Source organism: Meriones unguiculatus, chromosome 8 (genome assembly GCF_030254825.1).
Source record: "Meriones unguiculatus strain TT.TT164.6M chromosome 8, Bangor_MerUng_6.1, whole genome shotgun sequence".
Taxonomy (NCBI): domain Eukaryota; kingdom Metazoa; phylum Chordata; class Mammalia; order Rodentia; family Muridae; genus Meriones; species Meriones unguiculatus.
The window spans coordinates 68,965,394-68,984,869 of NC_083356.1; the positions used below are offsets into that span (position 1 = coordinate 68,965,394).

At 49.7% G+C, this 19,476-nt stretch overlaps 1 protein-coding gene across 7 annotated transcripts; it reads right to left on the reverse strand.

Annotated features, from left to right (window-relative positions):
* Nucleotides 1-18,352, reverse strand: Snapc4 (small nuclear RNA activating complex polypeptide 4). 7 transcript variants are annotated; one of them, XM_060389707.1, is made up of 24 exons: nucleotides 18,245-18,337; nucleotides 16,480-16,621; nucleotides 16,078-16,124; nucleotides 14,886-15,053; nucleotides 14,620-14,745; nucleotides 14,112-14,190; nucleotides 13,582-13,663; nucleotides 12,795-12,899; nucleotides 12,648-12,720; nucleotides 12,124-12,288; nucleotides 11,010-11,157; nucleotides 10,657-10,763; nucleotides 10,414-10,508; nucleotides 8,514-8,608; nucleotides 7,407-7,486; nucleotides 6,621-7,097; nucleotides 5,622-5,949; nucleotides 5,190-5,260; nucleotides 4,598-4,708; nucleotides 3,862-3,889; nucleotides 3,095-3,444; nucleotides 2,000-2,344; nucleotides 858-977; nucleotides 1-222 (listed from the first exon to the last, which is right to left on the reverse strand). In XM_060389707.1, exons 2-24 carry the CDS (start codon nucleotides 16,607-16,609, stop codon nucleotides 139-141), a joined length of 3,414 nt encoding a protein of 1,137 aa, XP_060245690.1. In that variant the 5' UTR covers nucleotides 16,610-16,621; nucleotides 18,245-18,337; the 3' UTR covers nucleotides 1-138. The 7 variants fall into 7 exon arrangements, 6 of the variants coding, with proteins under 6 accessions (XP_060245690.1, XP_021496755.1, XP_021496756.1 ...); XR_009593749.1 differs by having other exon boundaries at nucleotides 205-222; nucleotides 2,000-2,127; XM_021641080.2 differs by having other exon boundaries at nucleotides 2,000-3,444; nucleotides 16,480-16,618; nucleotides 18,245-18,352.
* Nucleotides 18,353-19,476: the final 1,124 nt, after the last annotated feature.

Genomic DNA, 19,476 nt, shown 5'->3' on the forward strand with positions numbered 1-19,476 from the left:
TTTTTAAGTAAAAAAATAGGCATTTACTTTATTCTTTCACATATGTGGCTTTGCATTTGGTAACAATTAGGCCTGTGATCACACAGACACTGCTATCAGAGTCCCTGTTGCTTGATATAGACAGGTTAGTCTGCAGACCTACAGCTTCCTTCTGCAGAGGGTTGTGGGCTTCTGGTCAGGTATGGTGTAAGAATGGGTTTCTGGACCTCTTGAGTCCTTGTCCTGAAACACAGAGATACTCTTGATAGTTCCTGCATTTCATCAGGCCCCAGGCATCTAGACAGACTGCACAGATGAAAGGCAGGGACTGAGCTGGCAGTAGACTATGAGGACAGGCAGCACAACCTATGGAGGCTTCTTCATAAACCAATTAGAGCATCCTGAGCACCCCTCACAGTCCCATCAGCGTTCTTGCTTTCCTTGCTGACTTGGATCCAGGGACCCAGAATGAAAGCAAGTCATGATAATAGTGACTAGAAACAGTCTAGGGCTTGTGGTCAGAGACTGAAAGTAATTATGCATGTGGTGAACACCCCCAGACTTATGTTGACACAGCAGTACCACCTCAGAAAAGCAAAGAGGGTGCTTCTGAAAGCTGATACTCCAGGGAGGAAGGGAATAAAATGCAGGCAGAGGGGAGTAGTGCCAACACTTAGAGGCACACTGAGCAACATGGGGCTTCAGGTAGGGAAGGACTAAGGACAAGCATCATTAAGAATCCCCATAAGTCCAGCCTTCAGACTTGATGTCACTATCCTCCCCTCAGCTCAGCTTTTTCCCAGAACAGGCAGATGGAGCCCATATTCTGAAGTCTGCCTCTTTCTGAATGCAGGGTGGCAGCTTTCACAGGGACTCACCTTGCTGCTCACAGTAGCCTGTTTCCGGGAATGCCGAGCACGTCGAGTCCTGAGCACATCAAGGTCATCAGAAGTATCCAGGTGGGATGGAGCAGAATCCTCATGAGGACCTGGAACTCTCTGAAACACCAGAAGGCCAGGCCAGGGGAACTAAGAGTGACCTCAGCCAGGATAGGTAGGGAATGGAAAAGGGAGGACTCTGAAAACAGCCCCCACTACCACCCCAACCAAAACATCAGGGACAGGCAGTTCCTAGGGCATGCTTTGCCAGGACAGGTACATGGGAGGAGCTAGGTCCTAGCTTTCTGCAGTTCTGCCCCACAGGTAGGGTCTCCAACCATTAGGCAATTATATAACAGCCACTCTCTTGCTGAGGTGCAAGCCAATGGAGTCAGAGACAAGAACATATGCCAAAGAGCTGGGGGTGGTGTCACAGGCCTTTAATCCCAGCACTTGGGGGCAGGAGGATCTCTGTGAGTTTGAGGCCAGCCTGGTCTACATAAGTGAGTCCAGGTCAGCCAAAGATCACACAGAGAAACCCTGCCTGAGATGGGGGCTGGGAGGTCACTCTGGAACTAGGATAGTACAACCAGGAAAGGAGTGGAAAGGCTCCACACATCTAAGCCTTGAAGGGGAAGAGGCTTATAGGGCTCTTTGGGAGTAGCCAGGGAAGGCAGGGAAATAGGCCCACACATTTTGTCCCTAGGCTCCAATGAGAAATGTACTGTCTTGTCAGGGCAAGCTCTCTGTGAGCAAGAGGTATCTGGGAGCAACTCTGTACACACAAGAACAGGAACAAAGGCAATTGATAAGTACCTCCAGTGTACCTACAGCCCACCGGACAGTCACGTGTCAAGCCAATCTCTACCTTTGGGTGTGTGGTATGTGAGTGAGGTGGGAGTATATTAGAAGGCTGCCTCCTTCTCCTGCTACACCTAGCCTAGGAGAGGCAACTTCTACTAGGAAACCCTTTCCCAACTGGGCAGACAGGACGAGCTTCCTCCTCTTTCAGAAACCCATAGCCTTCTCTCTTGCACAATTTCCACCTGCCCAGCTCACCACTCCCTGCAGGCCACATAGAGGCAGGGAGGGCACTGCAGGGCCTGCCATAGGGGAGGTGGGGCTCAGTCTAGCATCCTTACCTCTACAGGGTCTGTGGCTGCTGGGCTTGCTTGCATTCTGCAGGCCATGCAGTCCAGCTGCCTAGCCCTGTCCTTGAGCTCCGGATCACCGAGGTCTTCACTGTCACTCTCAGAACCCGTAGCCATGGCTGGTGACAGGGTAGTGGGGACACCATTGGGGGGCAGAGTAGCCAGGAGTGCAGGAAAGGAGAAGATCGCCAGGAAACGTGTCTTTAGCAGGAGGTAGGCTGGGTTGTCCTGGAATTGCCTCTGTACCAGCCCCAGGGATACTTGTAGGGCCCCAGCATCAGGTTGGGCCCCAGCTGTCTGACTGGCCACCAGAGAGGAAGCCTTCTGTTCCAAGTCCTTTTTATGGAGGAGGAGGTTGGACAATGCTCTCAAGTTGCACAGATAAGGGGGGTGATAGGGCATCCTGCTCCCTAGTGGGGGCACACAAGCACCTTGGCACCCCTTCAGCCATGTCAGTGTGGCTGTCTCACTTTCCTGGGAAAGCAGACTTAGGTCCAAGGCCTTTTTTTCAGGACCAGATGTGGGTGGTATTTCCCGGCCCTGAGACCCTTTGGACCCTGTGTCTGCACTGGCTGCAGGCTGCCCCAGGGAAGCTAGAGTCTTGGTCGGGGAAGGTAGCTGTTTTGCTGGCAGTCCTATGGTCTCAGGAGTCATCACTGACTGGGGGAGGCCTACCACAGCTGGTACTGGGACAGAGAGCAGCTTCTGAGTTGTGAGAACCCAGTTGACAGGCAGACTGGCCTTGGTTGCCACAGGCTGCCCACTTGCCTGTGGGCTAAGAACTGGTGGCAGACTGAGGGGTTGCACAGACAGCTGAGTGAGGCTGGGGGGTGCTGGGAGAATGGGCAGGCCCTTGGGCAGGCCCTGCTCCTGAGGTGTGGCGTAGGCCTGAGACTCTCCTCGAGCACTCTGAGGACAACTCATGGGAACCTGCCTGGGCGCTAGGGCCAGGCTCTTAAAAGCAGTGGGGGCTGCAACCTGGGTCCCTTTGTGGGAAGGATTAAGGGGAATGGTTTGCAGGCTGGGGGGCTGCTTCTCTGTGGTTGTGATCCCAGCCACCTGCCAGGAGCCAGGACTTGAACTCACCATCACTGGGGCCACAGGTACAGAGAGTTCTAAACTGGCTGTTGCAGGGCCTGTTGCTGGGGAACCTTGGGGGACTGGCAGCAGAGGAGGCTGGAGGATCACAGGGGAGATCAGCAGCTGGCTGTTGAGGGCAGTGAGGGCCTGAGTGGCCTTCTTGGCACGGGACTCTCGAAGCCGCTTCTCACGAAGCAGCTCAGATACAGTCTTGGGCTTTGGCCGGAGGCCATGTGGGGCTGCTACAGAAACTTGGGAGGAGGTAGCTTCAGTCCTGCAGAACCCCAGGCGTGGACGCTCTTTGTGGCAGGCTCTGTTTGCAGTTTGCTGACACGGCATGCTTGGGAGGAGGCAGCCTACAGGAAGAGTTGAGAACCTCAGTGCCCCAGGACACTAGCAAGCCAACATGGGAGCTCCAGCGCACCTCATGGGCCCCCAACCTACCCAACCCAAGAAACTCAAGAGAGAACAGGAGAGAAACAGAGAGAGGGAGGGGTGGGAGAGGGGAAGAGAAGGAGAAACAGTGAGGGGGAGAGACAGATGCCAGAGACAGCCTAGTCTACTACTAACAAACTATGAAAGACTAGCTTCTAAATCTCTAGCATCCTCAAAAACAGGACCCCTAGAGTCCCTACTGGGAACTGGAAGGTGAAAGGCAAAGCAATTTCAGGCCCTTCTAGTGTATTCCCAAGGCCGCTGGTTGTGCTGTTTAGAGGCTGTGGTGCAAATGCATGGCATTTCCCACCATAAGAGAGAGATGTAGCATTTGGTACCTGTGCTGTTCTTGGCACTGGAGGACGCCTGTGAAAAAAGGAGAGTCGGCCTGTAGAATTTCTGCTGGATGCCACCACTTCTTCCCACTCACCACCCCCTGTAATTCTGGGAGCCCACCCATCTGCACTAACCTTGGGGGTCTTAGGAAAGGATAACAGCTGCTGTTGTAGGCTTTCAGTACAGCTCCACTAAAAGCTGCTTGGCCAGAGCTTATCAGGTTATCACTGGACAGTGTGGGGATTATGGGTTGTTCTATTTTGGTTCACTGTCTTCTCAGGTGATAGGGCTCCAAGTGATGCCTCCCCAAAACCGTGGGCTCATGAGTTTGGTTCGTAGACAGATGGTATTAGGGACGTGCAGAGACCAGGGCTTACAGCTGGCCTGCCCACCCATAGCCTACCTTCTACCCTTGGAGAAGGTACGGTAGGGGCTGTTCAGTGGGAGAGCTACACTTTTCTATGGAAATGCCTGGGAATTGCCCCTGCAAGGAAAGGTTGAGACGCTGACCCTGGGTCACTCTGGGACAGGGGTTAGGGTTGGGGTTGGGTGGTATTTGTTCTCACTACTCTTTTGAGGCAGGGTCTCACGTGGGCCAGGCTGGCTTAAAACTCACTATGCAGACCAGGTTGGTTTTGAATTCAGATATCCACCTGTTTCTGCCTTCCAAGTGCTGGAATTAATGGCATATGCCACCGTACCCAGTTTGTCCTCACTTTTTGTCCCCAGATGTGTTACCTGCACAAGGTGTGGCTGTGGGTTCTGGGTACCAGGCTGGAGCAATATAGATGCCTGAGTTTTCCTCTCTTGAACCACCTCCATGCAGCCTGCAGTATCAATCTGTAAGAGCTGAGAGATCTGAGAATAAGAACCTCCTTGCTCTACCATGCACTGGGCCAGGCCCAAGGTCAAGGACATGGAAAGTAGCCCTGTCAATGGCTATCCTAGTAGATTCAAATGCCTAAAGCTTCTGACTGCCCAGGGAGGTCATGACTGTTTCATAGCCTCCAGCTTGGACTCCATGCTGCTATCCCTTCTTCCAGTGGGACCCAACCCAAGTTCCTATCACATCCCAGGGCTGTCTCTTCCTCATCTTAGACCTGGGGTCCAGGCGCTCGTCTCTTTTCTAAGTCATTGCTTAACTCAATGGATAGTAAATGCCAAAGAGCCAAAGATCCCTTTCACATTAATCTGCTGAAAGCTGCAGATTACCAGGAGACTGCTTTCAAAGATCCAAAATATAGTGACTGTAATGTGTCAACCTACTACAAGCTTCAAATTTTCACCAGAAGAACAGAACAAAGCAGACAGCACTCTGCTGGGGGCTTACCTGAATAAACAATGTGAACACTGGCGTGCTGGCCAGGTGGGCACACTCTAATTGCATCCTGATGCGATCAGCTAGAGGACAAGGGCAAAGTGCAAAGTGGCTCCAGTTTTGAAACTACCCTCGAAAAGAATCCCCAACACTGTGTGGCAGAGCAGCCTTAGAGCACCACACTACCTCAAAAAGCAGAAGGCAGGGCCTCTCATCACCACCCCAAATCCAGCTGGCCCTTGCTTCACAAGAGCAAGGAGAAAAGGGTGGCCCAACTATTTATTCTCAAACCTTAAGGGATAATCCTATCTGTCCTTCATGGACCTTCCCCTCCAAAGGACGGGTTCAGACACTCCCCTATGGACCACCCTGCCACAAGGTGAAGCATTTCCACTGCCTGCTCCCACCCGGCTCCAGGAAGCTCCCAAAGAGCCTTGCAAGTACCTTGAGTCTGCACTGCTGCAGGTCTCCGGGGAGATTGTGCGCAGGACAGGTTGGTATCACCAACCCAGGGTATCACAGCCAGCAGAAGCCTGTGCTTAAGAAGCCTGCAGTGCAGAGCCTGTCTCTTGCGTCTCTGTTTATTCTGGAGAGCTCCATACCACGGCCGCCGTAGATGAAGCCCAGCCACACTGTCACCAGGGTCAGATCCTGAGCGTGAATTAGGCAGGGGTGGCTGCCTCAGTCTTTCCTTCACCAGTGTGTGGCTCTGGATGGTTGGGCGAGTCCTGATCAACTTCAGCATTTTCTCTAGGGGCACTTTCAACACATGCTGTACATTAAAAGAGACTCTGTGAGGCTGGCTACAGCAGGACCTGATGCAGGCCTGTCACTGTACAGATTAACACCTCCTGTGAGACTCTATAGCATACAGTATGAACACCACTTGCTATTTGGCAAAGAACTCTGTGGTCTTCAAGTAGGGCCTGGCTTCTCCCTCTCTAAGTGATGTTCTGGCCCACAGATCAGGCAGAACCATGGCTGAATTGACTGTTACCTCCAGTAACCCCCAGGGCAGAGCAGCAGAGTAGCCTACATAGCCCAAAGGCTGTTCCAGCCACTGCCAGAGCTGCATCAGGCCCCAGGCCCCAACTCTGAGGACAGAGGGGGTTTAGGTAGATGCATATGACCCTCCACGTTGGACTAACACTGCCTAAAAACACCACAGGGGCTCACACCAGTTGCAGGTGGGAAACTGCCCACTCAGATGTGCCCTGAAGCAATGTCCTTAAAGCTTTTAAAGCAAATGACGGAGGGACAATGGAGGCCGTAATTCCTATGAAGGCCACTGCTACTGTGCAACCCTGAAACCAGCCCTAAGTAACACGTTCTAGTGAACAAGAGGACACAGCTATTGCCAGGTCAGAAACCCAACTGCCCAGACTGCACACAGAATACCCACCACTTCCCCTTGCTCACATACTAGGGTGCACTGGGGCCCACCTTGCAGGTAGGGTCCTTCACACTTGCTAGGCGAGTGTCCGGTAAGCGTAGGAACTGGACCCCTTTTGGAACAGTGCCGTGGGTCTCACAGGGCATCTGCAGCTGGCTTATCTCAGGAGCAGAGACTGTGGTGGAACCTTTCTTGTGGTGACTTTGAGTGGTATCAGGAGTGTAGGAGGGAACAGCAGGATGTGCTAGGTAGCACCCCGTCCCTTCTCTCTGTGACTGGCTGGTAACCCGCCTGGTCGGAACCCACAGGTCAATGTCTGGCACTCTGTACTGTTGAGGATCCAGTGCTCTGCCATTCTCCAGAGACTCCTCTGGCTCCACATCTGAGTCTTCACTACTGCTGCTGCTGCTGCTGCTGCTGCTCCTGCTGTCATAGACCTCACTGCCACTGCTGTTGCTGCTGCTAGAGCTCCACTGGCTACTGTGATGAGGCTTCTGCCTTTTCCTCCTCTGGAAATGCTGCTTCTTCTGAGGGGAGGAATGGGGCTGCTTCAGATCTCAGCTACCCAACCATGTGGGTAAGACATGTAGGATAGCCTTAAGGAGAGGTCCCAGGCATGAACAGAGACATGAACAGTGTGTGCTCCAGGGACAGGGCACACTGCTGCTGAGGTATGGTCTCCCTCTGCCCTGGACCTCTAGAAGAGGACATGCAAGGGCCAAAACCTGTGCATTCCCCTGACCCCACTATACCTCATCTTGCCCAAGCTCTCCCACAGGTTATGGCCCTTTCATCTGAGCTCAAGCAAAGCATATACACAGAAAGAAATGTCTCACCCTGGCCAAGATTTTCCACTTGCTCAGACACTGGGAGCCTGACCGATGGGGCAGTTCAGAAGCTATTCTTGCCCAATGACCTGTAAAAACAACCACACTTGTCCAGCCTCTAGGACAGAGGCTGGTCATCAGGATGGTCTTCCCTCACGTGCTCTGTCAGAGCACCTGTGTTTGGCAGCATCTGAATCTCAGGGCTGAGAAGCCCCTTGAGGAAGTGTGCTACTGGCACACAAGGGTTGAAAGGGAGTCACTCTAGGCCTCAGTGCATCTGCTGCACAAAGGTCTACAGAGACACTGCCAATGCTCTGTTCAGAGTACTGCAGAGGCACACTGCAAGTTACACATATGGGGCAGTATGACAACAGGTGACCAAAATCTCTTCTGTGTTTTGTGTATCCCTGAACCATAATTTGCTTTTTTTATTGGAGGTATCACCAATATCAGCAAGATTTAGTTATAAACACTTGGCTGACTTGGTAGTAAAAAAAACTGAGAAAGACTGCAAATGATAGTGACAAAAGATTTGAGTGAAGCCGGGCACAGTGGCTCACACTTTAATTCCATCACTTGGGAAGCGGAGGAAGAAGGATCTTAATTTGAAGCCAGCCCGGTCTACAGAGTGAGTTCCAGAACAGCCAGGGCTACAGAGAAACCCTGTCTTGGTAAAACAAAACCAAACAAAAAGATTTGACTAAATATCCTAGAGGCCCCTCTGCACAGATAGCAAGGCAGCCTCTGAAGCCAAGGGGAAGGAGAACCAGAAGATTCCCAAATGTTAGCATGACTGTGACAATATTGGTGACACAATGATGGCAGGTACATGTGTGTGCATGTGAACACGGAGGCCAGAGGTAAGAATTGGGTAATGCTCAATGCTTTCCACCTTATGTTTTATAGGCTTTGTTTGCCTACCCAGAGCAAGGTCCTGGATTCCGAATCCATCCCCATAACCAAGACAAAACAAAACAAAACAGAAGAGTATTTGCCATTGGGAAGACTGGAATGAGGCAGAAGCCTGGAATCTGAGCAGATGGAGTCTCCAGATGGGCTGCAAGAATTCACAGTATCATCAGGGCCAGTAGCAACTGGTAGTGCCCAACAACTCACCAACACCATACTTTTCTATTAACTGGATCAGCTGTTGCTCTTCTTTTGCATTCCATCGTCCCTTCTTCAAGCTGAAATGTAATCTTCTGATGTAGCTGAAAATGGTATGGAAACAGAGGGACATTTTAGGTGCTAAGAACCCTTCACAGCACTCCTGCTTTTGCCAACTATTTCTTAGAATAATAATCACAAGCAAAAATTAATTAATTAATTAATAAAAGAAGCTGGACTTCAGCAAATGTTAAAAAAAAAATTTTTTTTTTTCTGTCCTGAAACTCATTCTGTAAAACAGGCTGGCCTTGAACTTGGAGAGCCACCTGTCTCTGCTTCCTGAATACTGGGATTAAAGTCATGTGCTACCACTTCTCAGCACATTTTAAAAAATTCATGCTTTAAGGCAGTGGTTCTCAACCTTCCTAATGCTGTGACCCCTTAATAAAGTTCTTCATGTTGTGGTGACCCCCAATCATACAATTATTTCTTATTGATACTTCATAACAAATTTTGCTACTGTTATGACTTGTAAATATCTGTGTTTTCTGATGGTCTTAGGAGACCCCCATGAAAGGGGGTCACCCTTCCCACCAAGGTGTTGCGACCCGCAGGTTGAGAGCCACTGCTTTAAGGGAGCTTCAAGAAAGAAGAGATAAGCCATAGACAGGAGTACTATACAAATTCTGCATCTGACTAGTAGGACTTGCATTTGGAACTCATTAAGAGCCCTCAAAAGCCAGTAATGCAAAGACAGTTTAAACCAGGCAATGGACTTAACAGATGTTTCCCCAAAGAGATGTACACGTGTAAGAAGCCAGCAGTCACCAGCAAAGAAGCTCAACAGTTAACCACAAGGGGCTGCTATGTGGTGAGACTGTGAGAGTCCACTCCATGGGCATTTGAAAGGGTGCAGCCACAGAGACAGTGACAACAGAAATGAATGCTGGGGTGAGTGTTAGAAAGCCTCACATGCTGCTTTTGGGAAATACAAAAGAGAGACACTTCACACAAAGTCCGGCAGCTCCCCCAAAAGCCAAATACAAGAGTCACTGACTTGAAGGAAATGAGCATGTCTTGATAAACACTCGTCCAAATTTTCAAGGCTTGTGTACCTTTTATCCAAATGTACATCTATCAACCTCTATCAGATTGCCCTTCCTTGCAAATGTCAGAACTCCAAATTTGTACCCTACACTTTCTGACAATGAAGGATGTTCTATAAACATTTTTTTTGGGGGGGGGTGTCACAAAAGGGTTTGCTATTCTGGATTTAGTCTGCCTCTGCCTCCCCAAGTTCTGAGATTACAGCCATGTGCCTAGCCTACTAACATTCTTGTCCAATACAAGAACTCCTGCTTGGGATGCTTAAATTTTGCAGGTACAGACTACACTGCCCCCAGCACAATGATGCCTCATGTTCTGGTTTCTCTGGAGGCTGTGTTCTGCTGAGTCCCCTGCCCCCCAACACTTGTTACTGTGCATGCATGCGTGTGTGCATGCATGTTTTAAACAGCTCCATACATGTGTGAAATACCTTTGCCTGTTTCAAACAGGATTCTGTGGGGTTTTGTGTGTAATTCTTTGTAGGGTGATCAAAGTGATTTACATTAACAAGTTAAAGTGAACTATATCTGAATAAACCACTGAAAAAAAACTAGGGAGAAAAGGAGAGAATCCCAGTAGCCTGCTGGGGACCTTCCCACCAGCAATGTGGAAGGACACCTGTAAGAGTTGCCACTAGCATTTGACTCCTGTTGGACAACAGAAAGACGAAAGTCCTCCTTCCCAATAGTGCCAACTGCAGTATGGAAAGCCCCTGTGGACGTATCACTGTTGGGCTGCTGTCACTTAGCCTGTAGAAGCATGACTCAAGCAAGCCACTCCTTCAGCCAGTGCGGGCACTCACCGGTCTCTGCACTGGGCATCGCTCCTACCTGGCACCTCTTCCCGGATTTTAAACCAGTCCTGCGCCCCATACTTGGCGACAGCTTGAAGCAACTTCTGCAGGAAAGAAGCAAACAGACAATGCCTCTACAACATAGCCATACCCTCCCCACCCTGAGGTCTCTCAGCTATGAAGGGCAAATGATTACACTTAGGACAACTAGGCAAACTTCCTGGGACACTTTTCTCTGGGTGCCAAACTTACAGCATCTTCCTCTGGGGTCCAGAGTCCCCTTTTCAGGCTGGGATCTAAGCTCTTGGTCCAACGGTAGATCAGTTGCATGGAGTCTCTCCCTTCCATGAAGTAGACAACTGGGGACAGAGAAGACTGGAACTCATCTATCCTAGCAGGCAATAAGCAGGGACAGAGAGGCTTCCCATTAAGTTACAGAGAGGAATCACTGTGGTCATCAGGACCTTCACTCCCCCTCCCACTTCTCCTTAGTACAATGGTAAACTCTTCTGCAAGTCTCTGCTTCCAGGCACCTGGAACCGTAGGCTACTATGGCTTGGAGCAGCTCAACACCTGGAAGATGCCTTTTGGTGTGGTGTGCTTACTCTTGCGGTATGGGATATGGTTCCCAACGCGCATCTCCTGGACCAGCTGGGTGAGCATGTGGTCTTCCTCCTCTGTCCATTCTTTGCGTTTCAAGGCTTTGTTGTACTGCTGGAATTTCTGCAGGCACTGGAAGGCACTGCGGCTTGTCTGCCCAAGGCCAAACAGAAACAAATGGGCATCACTGCACACACAGATACCCAGAACAGCCCTTCAAATGCTTCTAGAAGACAGACAGGCCTGAGCCACAGGTACCACTATGTACAATGGAGCTCTCCTCCTTCAGGCTCCTGTAGGGTCATAATTTGCTAGACCATGGTGGGGACCCAGGAAAGGAGCAGCCCGGAGAGGGCTCTTTGGCTTACAAAAACAAACAACACTTGGCTATAGATGGCTATATTGCTAATGCCAGCATTTGGGAGCCCGAAGCACAAGCGTTTGAGGCCAGCATGTGCTACACTGTGTAGTCCAGGCCAGCCTGGACTAAGAGTAATGCACTATCTTAAAAACAGCAAGGAAATCCTTGTGGCAGCTGACTCAGATAGATGTCCAAACCACACTGCTAGTTCCTAGAAGGATGGAAAAAAATGCTGTAAAAATGCCTCTCAAAGCCTTTCACAGGTATCCCTCTAAGTCTCAGGCTCTAATGCAGCCCATGTAGAGCCTTTGATGAGGATAGCCATAGGGCTGGGATGAGGGGCACAACCTATGAAAGGAGTACCAGCAGATAAGCTCCAGCCACGTGACACTGCTGTTGCACTGGTCCTATCACTCATCCCTCATAGAAAGGCTTTTCCAGTAGACTTACTCTATTGGAGCCAGCTCTCTAGTCATAGGACTCATGGCGCTAGATGTGTTAAGTGCTCAGCTATGGTTTGCTTCTAGGCTTTTCTTTCCAGCAAACAAAAACCAAAGAAATGAAGTAAAAGGCGACATTTTTACCAGACAAGATGGAATTTAAAGTTAAGAAGGTGAGAGACAAATTATTTCCTTTAAAAGCACGATTTGCCAAACAAATCAATTTCTAATGTGTACCAAACTACACAGCATGAGACTGAGCTCTACTCCAAGCCCAGAGGCCCATGTCCTCCCAGCTTCCAAGGTCCCAGTGCTTACCCCTAGTTCCTCTGCAACCAAATGCCACTCCAGGTGGCTGTGTTTGGCAGCGATGGCTTTCAGCTGCTCTACCTCCTCTGTGCTCCACTCTTGCTTGTTGATGCTTGGGTGCTCAGAACTCTGCCAGAACTTCTGGATCTCCTCTGCACTGCGGCGTCCTTCAAACTGCACCCATGAGAACATAGCCTTCAGAGGGGTTGCTGATGCCAACCATAACAAAGACATAGCTCCTGGATGGGTTGCCACTGGATGCCAGGCAGTGGCTTCTGTGACTATTAATTAAGTGGACTTATTTGTGCAGACAAATGGCAGTAAAGACTGTCCATCTCAGGAGGGGTACTTTGTCTGTTGGGGAGAGTCACATGAAGTCCTTTGCCAGTTCCAACTGCTAGGCATACTTGACTGCAGACTTTATTGTGGATTAAGACACATGGGATGGAAGGCTTCACCACCACCCAGTTCCCACCTACACTTGGTTTAGAAGCACTACTGCAGCTGTGGACACCTAGGTCTGCTTGACTTACATTAATGTTGGAAATCTTCTCCCAGTCGTGGCTGTCTAGCCGGTTCCCCAGCAAAGCTTCCTCTGTGAGCTGGCTAACAGAAAGGACAGGAGCTGGTACCATGCAAGGCCTGCAGCTATTCCCAAGACCTAGCAGGCCCTGGCTTACTTGATGTCCTGAATCTCCTTTTCTGCTTCCTTAACCTGCCTCTCCAGGGCCTGCCTCTCCAACTCACTGGAGACTCGGCTCTGCTTTTCATGTAAGTATTCAAGCCTGCAGGGAAGACAGAGTGGAGGAGAGTCATGCATGGGATGTACCATGTAAGCTCAAGCCCTGTTCTCTGAACTGCTCCTGTCCTTTCTCGAAGTCTCAGAGCTCAATATTGGGAAGCCTGTATAGGAATATGCTCTCTCACCTGCCTTGGTCCTTTACCATAAGGGAAGCCCTGACACCACCTCTGGGGTACCCCTACCATCAGACTAGCACCAATCAGGGAAGGAATTGCCAGGTTGTTTGCAGAGGTAGGCGGTAGCTGCCTGTATTTCAGAGCCTGGATTCTCTTCTAAATCTTGGCTTCCAGGACACAGACATCTCAGGCAAGTCTGACTTAGCTCTGCAGCAACTGCTAACAGCAAACAGAACTGGCTGGGAAGGAAGAGCTGTCTCTCAGCCTTCAGGAAAACTGCCATTCCCACCATCAATATTGAGCACCAATTGTCAGCACACCAGAGTGGATGTCTCTTGGAGCTGGGCCAGAGGGTACCAGCCACCTGTGGACTTATGGGCTCAATATTGATGGTGGTAATTTATCAAAATGATAATGCCTTTCATTGCATACTCACATCAGATACTGCCTGATGCCCTTTGGTCATGTGATAAGATAAACTTCACTAGCCCCACAGCTGCCTGGCTTTCAAATATGGGGAAGGCTTTGATGACCTGCTTCCAGACTTACTTCAGCAACTTGGGCTGAAGCAGGCGTTGCAGGCGGTCACTCATTACAGATTTCCGGAGCAAGTCTTTCTCCCAGTGCTTCCCTGAGGAAGTAGAAATAGTGAGGGGATGCCATGAGACTTTGCTTCCTCCAGACATACATATCCATTGAATCTGCTCTTCAGCCCTAGCCTACCCCTGTTCCCCGCTCCAGAAAGGCAATGGCTACATCTCTGGATGCAAGTAGGGCAGCTAGCCAGAACACCTTCCAGCCCATGAATCCATCCTCCACTTGAAGGTAGTCTTTCAGGATTAGGGGTTCTGAGAATAGCTAGATTAGGGAAGGGCTGTATGTGTGGCCTAGCCTGCACCACACTCAGCACTGCAAAGGCAAATTGTAAGTGGCCAGTCCCAGTGACAAAAGCCTAAAGGAGTACATGATGTCATAGGAAGGACAGGCCTGAGAATTATAGCATATGCCTCGAAGATGTCAGGCTGTGGGAATGCCCTCTGCAGTTTCCACGGCAGTCTAAGGCCTGCTTAGACTCTTACACTTGGTCACCAAGAGCTGTTCAAAGGCCTTGATTCCTTGGGCAGCTTTCTCTCGTGTGTCTTCATTGGCAGGAGGCCCCTGTAAGAGGGTACAGTGTTAGGACATGGCACACCAACCACATTCACCCTCCAAAGAGGAAGACTCAAAATCTTCCCTCCTACCCCCCTCCTTGAGCAGGGCCAGGCTCAAGACCTCTGACTACAAGCTACTACTGAGTGAAAAACTCGGAACATGAGGTAGTATAGTCAGTACAAGGAAGTGGCCAGAGACTCTATGAAGATGATGTGCATGCAAGGCCATCAGCAAAGTTTCAGATCTATACTACTGACTAAATGCTGTGACTCTATTTTAGGGAAACATAGCTCAGAGGAAGAGGCAGTTTTAAGGATGATGGAGAATGTTAACCCAAAGGGAACTCACAAGTGCTCACAATAGGCTGTGGAGAAGAGAGCCCCTTCCCCCCAGAACACTCAACCAGCTGCTGAGAGAGGGATCTTTACTACTCACCACTCCAGTGACCTTGTCCTTGAAGTATGGCTTCATGAAGTGGCCTATGTACATGTAAGAGGGCAGGCTTTTGCCATCTTTTACCTTGGGACATTTGGTCCCAGCCAGATCAAACAGGATCTCCTCCTGAGACAAACGCACGCCATTAGTGGGCCAGGTAGAGGAAGAGGACAGGTGGTGGTGAGCAAATCCACCTGAGCCCCGTCCAGGGAACTTGGGGCACTGAGTGTCAGGAGGTTATACCGGCCTTGAGAAGGCTCTCTTACCTGTTGCTCCTGGTTCTGGGCTAGCAACTGGCTAACCTCTGCCAGCTTCTCTCGGATCACCTCCTGGTAGACCATATTTAGCTGCAGACATGTCTCAGGGTCTTCAGGAAGAGCTTTGTCCTTTGGGTCCTCCTCATCATTGCTAGCCTCACTCCACCTTTCTTCTTCCTGGTTAGGAGCCAGAAACAGCAAAGAGACAGAACATAGGCAACCCCCTCCTTGTTGCCAAGCTCAAGATTAAGCCCACAAGGGACACTGAGGCACCAAGGTACCACTAGTATAAGGCCACTGAATGTGGAACCCTACCAGAGGGGTGTTAAACATAGCCCATTATCTTCAAGGTGGAGTATATACATCTTTCCAAATCAACTACATAAGATCTGCTTGTAAAGTGTATGCTGGAATTGGGGGTTGGTGTACCATAGCAAGCAGCTTCCTTTTTTTTTTTTTTTTTTCTTTTTACAACAGACATCTGTGAAGCCTAAACTTCAGAGCAACTTTTTTTTGCCTCACCCGCAACATCTCAAGTGTCAGATCTCAGCAAGGAAACTCCCTCATAGCCAGTCATCAGTGTCAAAACCTGAGATTGCCAAATGTCCAATGATTACAGAGCTGTGTCTATTGAGCAGACACACAGTCCTTAAACACAAGGAACTCTACTCTCATTTGCTTGGTAAGAAAATAACCAAACTGTAAAAATTTCTCCAAACAAAATTCTCAAAATGAACAAAGCATGGTTAGCAACACTGGTATGAACAGATATGTCGGTGTTTTTCTACGTCATCTACGGTGACCACTGTGCAGACTAGGAAACAGAAGTACAACAGGTTAGCTGTGGAGCAGGTCCCAGATACACAGTATGCTGCCTCCCACATCTGATGCTTTTAGTGTGAGCTCAAGAAAGGCCAGCAGTTGTAGTCACCAGCCTATTAGAGTGGGTACTTCTGTGGATAAACTTTAGTTTGGATAATAATTTGTATCCAGCTTAGTGGTAGAGTGCATATGAGCCCTGGATTGATTCCATCTCTAGCACTACAGAAATAAGGGAGTACTTTGTGAGGGCTTATTTTTACAATAAATAAGCTGTAGTTGTAGGAAAACCAACAAGGATGCAAACCAAGCCCCTCTTGGGCCAGTTTGGAAGGGGGTAGCAGATATGATCCAGCAGCCCAGCCTCATAAGCAACAATTACCAGGATGGGGGCACCAGCAATTTCCAAGTTCTCATCAGGCACGAAACCTATAAGAAACACAAGCATACTATGTTGGAGTGGGAGCATGGTTACATTGCATGTAAGAACGAACGTTCACAACAGGGTCCCACTGAAGGGCTATATAATAATCTCAGGGAAAAATAATTCTGGGTGCCTGGGCCATGGAGACTAGTCAAGCTGACAGACTGAACTCCGGCCTTCCTTCCCACCAGGATCCCACATATAGTCAGCAGGCCTGAGAGAAATTTTCTTGCTGATGGAAATGCAAAGGACAGTTTGGACAAGAAACAGTCTAGCCAGAGTAGTCCACAGCCTAATATAGCTAAAGAGTACACACAGCTGTTCTAGCCATGCCATACTAGCCCAGGCACATGGGCATACCTGCTTCAGAGTCCGAACTGAGACTGGAATCCGAGACCTCCAAGGGGATGCTGGAGGATCCAGGATACAAAATCCTTTCGAGCTCTTGGATCTCCTGTGTTATTTTCTCTCTCTCAGAGTCTATGTCCATGGCTTTGGCCTGCTTTCAGAGTATTATGAAACATGAGATATTGAGTGTGCTTGGATCTCACCCTCCTTCAGACACTTGTTGGAGATGGCAGGAGCCCGTTCAGATGCAGGCAGTGGGCTACCCAGACAAAAACTCAGGCTCAAAATCAACTTAGGGATGCCCTGAGGTTAAATTCCTACAAGCTGACACTCTTTTTACACCCAAGAACTCCTGCTCTTGACTCAACACCTGAAAATGACCCTGCTTTCTCTGAGACTACCACCAGCATAGGTAACACAGTTCACCTGTGTGGATTTTATTCCCTCGGGTGCCCACTGATCACCAAGTACAGGAAGTGCAGAGCAAAAGAAGTTCAGCCTGTGATCTAAACCCTTGACCACTGCTGCAGGTGCTCTACATGGTGTGGAATGGCTAGCCTTCACAGTAAGGCTTCGCTTGCTCCCTGATCTATCTTTTAAGAACAGCACCTGGCATACAGTGCTGCCTGACGCTGAGCAACTGTCTGCTAAAGCATAAAGGAGACTTTTTCTTGGATACACTGTTTGAGGGCAGAGTTTGAGGGCAAAGGAAATTGAGAAGGATGAAAGACTATTAGAGAAAATACAATCTCAGGTGGGTGAGAAAGGCACTTGCCCACAGGCCTAATGAACTGAATTTAGTCCCAGGAACCACATGGTGGAGAGACCCTCCTCCAGGCTTCCCTCATACCTTTTCCACTCACCCACCACACCGTGGCATACCCATGAGTAAATAAACAAATATAATAACGATAAAAAGCTAAGTGTGGAAGTTGGGCGTGGTGGTACAGGCCTTTAATCACAGAAATCAGTAGGTAGAGGAAGGTGGATCTGAGTCAGAGGCCCTCTTGTTCTACAGAACGAATTCCGGGAAAGCCAGGGCTACACAAACAAACTTTGTCTCCAAAACAAACAAACAAACAAACAAACAAAACCTGGAAAGCTGAGTGTTTTAATCCCAGCATTTGGGAGACACAGGCAAGCAGATCTCCGAGTTTCAGGCCATTAGTGAGATCCCGTTTCAAACAAAAATCAAACACAGTTCACACCCAGAGACAGAAATGAAGAGGTACATCCTGCTCCTAGATTGGCTTCTTCCTGAAATGTTGACAGCAGCCTTGCCTGATTCCGGAACAAGACGCCTTACTTGCACTGGGAACGTTTGTCAACCAAACTTCTAAAGGTAGCCAGATCTGCACACCTAGCAATAACCGTTGCCACTGGCCTCCTGGTTGAGGCAGCAGGAAGTCTACCGCTCCCCTCCTAATCCTCCGCGTTGCCCACGTGAAAGAAGAAAAAGTCACATGTTCAAGTCCTGAGTTGGGAGCCACAGGCAGCCTTTACTGACATCAGAGTCACCTTTCTGCCTGTCCCTTCTAAGGGCATAATCTGACTCGGGGCAAGAAAGTTGGGGCCAATGCACCCATCGTGGCTGGATTCAATAAGCCAGGGGTGGCCGCATAGCACTGTTCAAACCCGGCCTTGCGTCTCACCAGCTGCCGGATGTCAGCGGGGCTCCGTGCTTCCGCTCCGGCAGGGTAGTGGCCACTCCAGCACCGGTTTCCACGCCCCTCCTCCTGGACAAAACGCCTGCTAGATGTGGCCCGCTAATCCTCACCTGCTAGGTCTCTCTACGCTCTCCACAGCCTGCTCCGTCGTCCAGGCGACCACTCGCGCATCACGCTTCTCCGGTCGCGGAACTCCCGGCACTTGTACCGGAAGTCCCGCCCCAGGCCGCAGCGCAGGGCATGCTGGGACACAAGCTGGGGGCGGAGCCCTATTGAGGCTCTTAGTTGCGTCTGGGTTCTCTGGGAAGCTACAAGCCTAATTGCTGTGTCTGGAATTTGGATATATGGTCAGTATGTCGCCAAGTATTTTGAGCCCATAGCCTTGGACCGCCCGAAGTGGACATTCGTTCAGTCAGGAACATTCTGCCTAGCCAGCATAAGAGGTCAACACATCACGGAACTGCTGACTAGGGGTTATGTGTGTTTCTGTCTTTCTAGTGTCTTAATTGCTTGTGAGGGGCAGGACAGTGGCTTGAGGCTCAAGGCTAGTAAAAACCTGGCCCAGCGACTTGGTAGTTGCGGGATCTGAGAAGGGCCCTGGCCTTATGGAGAACTGGAAAGAAGCCACTTGCAACACTACTGGAGTGGGGAGAGTGCCATTGTGAACCACAAAGAACTAGTCACAAAAATGGAGATTATGCATCCCTTTTTCTAGCACTCAGTAGCCAGAGGTAAGCAGATCTCTGAGTTCGAATCTAGCCTGATCTACCATAGCAAATTCCACGACATCAGGATTATATAGACCCTGTCTCAAACAAAAAAGGAAAAGTCTGGCCCAGAGTTGGGTTTGGCCAGAGTGAGTCTGGGGCATTGAAGCAGACCTTTTGGTTCCTGGCGTAAAAGTTCCCGTTTGTTTGGGGTGAACCCTGGTACAAACTGTTAGGCAAATTTTACCATACTTGTAACTGTAGGGTTTTGTTTTTTGAGACAGGGTCTATGTAGAACAGGCTGAAGCAGAATACTCTTTGCTCCATGGTGCTATAAAGGCATGCACCACCATGCCCCATGGTGCTTGTCAAGTTTTCACGTGGGAACACTTCATAAATCAAGACAATTAGTATACAAGCAGCTGTGCAGCTCCCCTTATCCACTAGTAGTGGTGGAGTTAGGCTGAGGGCTGCTCTTGATGGCAACTCTGCCTCAAGCCGTTGGCAGGAGTGCGAGGCTGGGTTTCCCTACATGTCCCTCCAACTTGCTGTCTGGTCTGCTGAGTCACTGATACCAACAGTAGGGGTGGGGACGCTATGCCACGGCTTCTAGAATGCTGTAACTTTCCTTATGG

Excerpts from the sequence above, each read along its gene's own strand:
- Snapc4 (XM_021641080.2), bottom strand. The coding sequence starts at position 16,609 with ATGGACATAGACTCTGAGAGAGAGAAAATAACACAGGAGATCCAAGAG. Across the intron at positions 12,721-12,794 it reads AAGGAGATTCAGGACATCAA|CCAGCTCACAGAGGAAGCTT; the intron begins GTAAGCCAGGGC and ends CCTTTCTGTTAG. Across the intron at positions 4,709-5,189 it reads TGTTCACATTGTTTATTCAG|CTCTTACAGATTGATACTGC; the intron begins GTAAGCCCCCAG and ends CAGATCTCTCAG.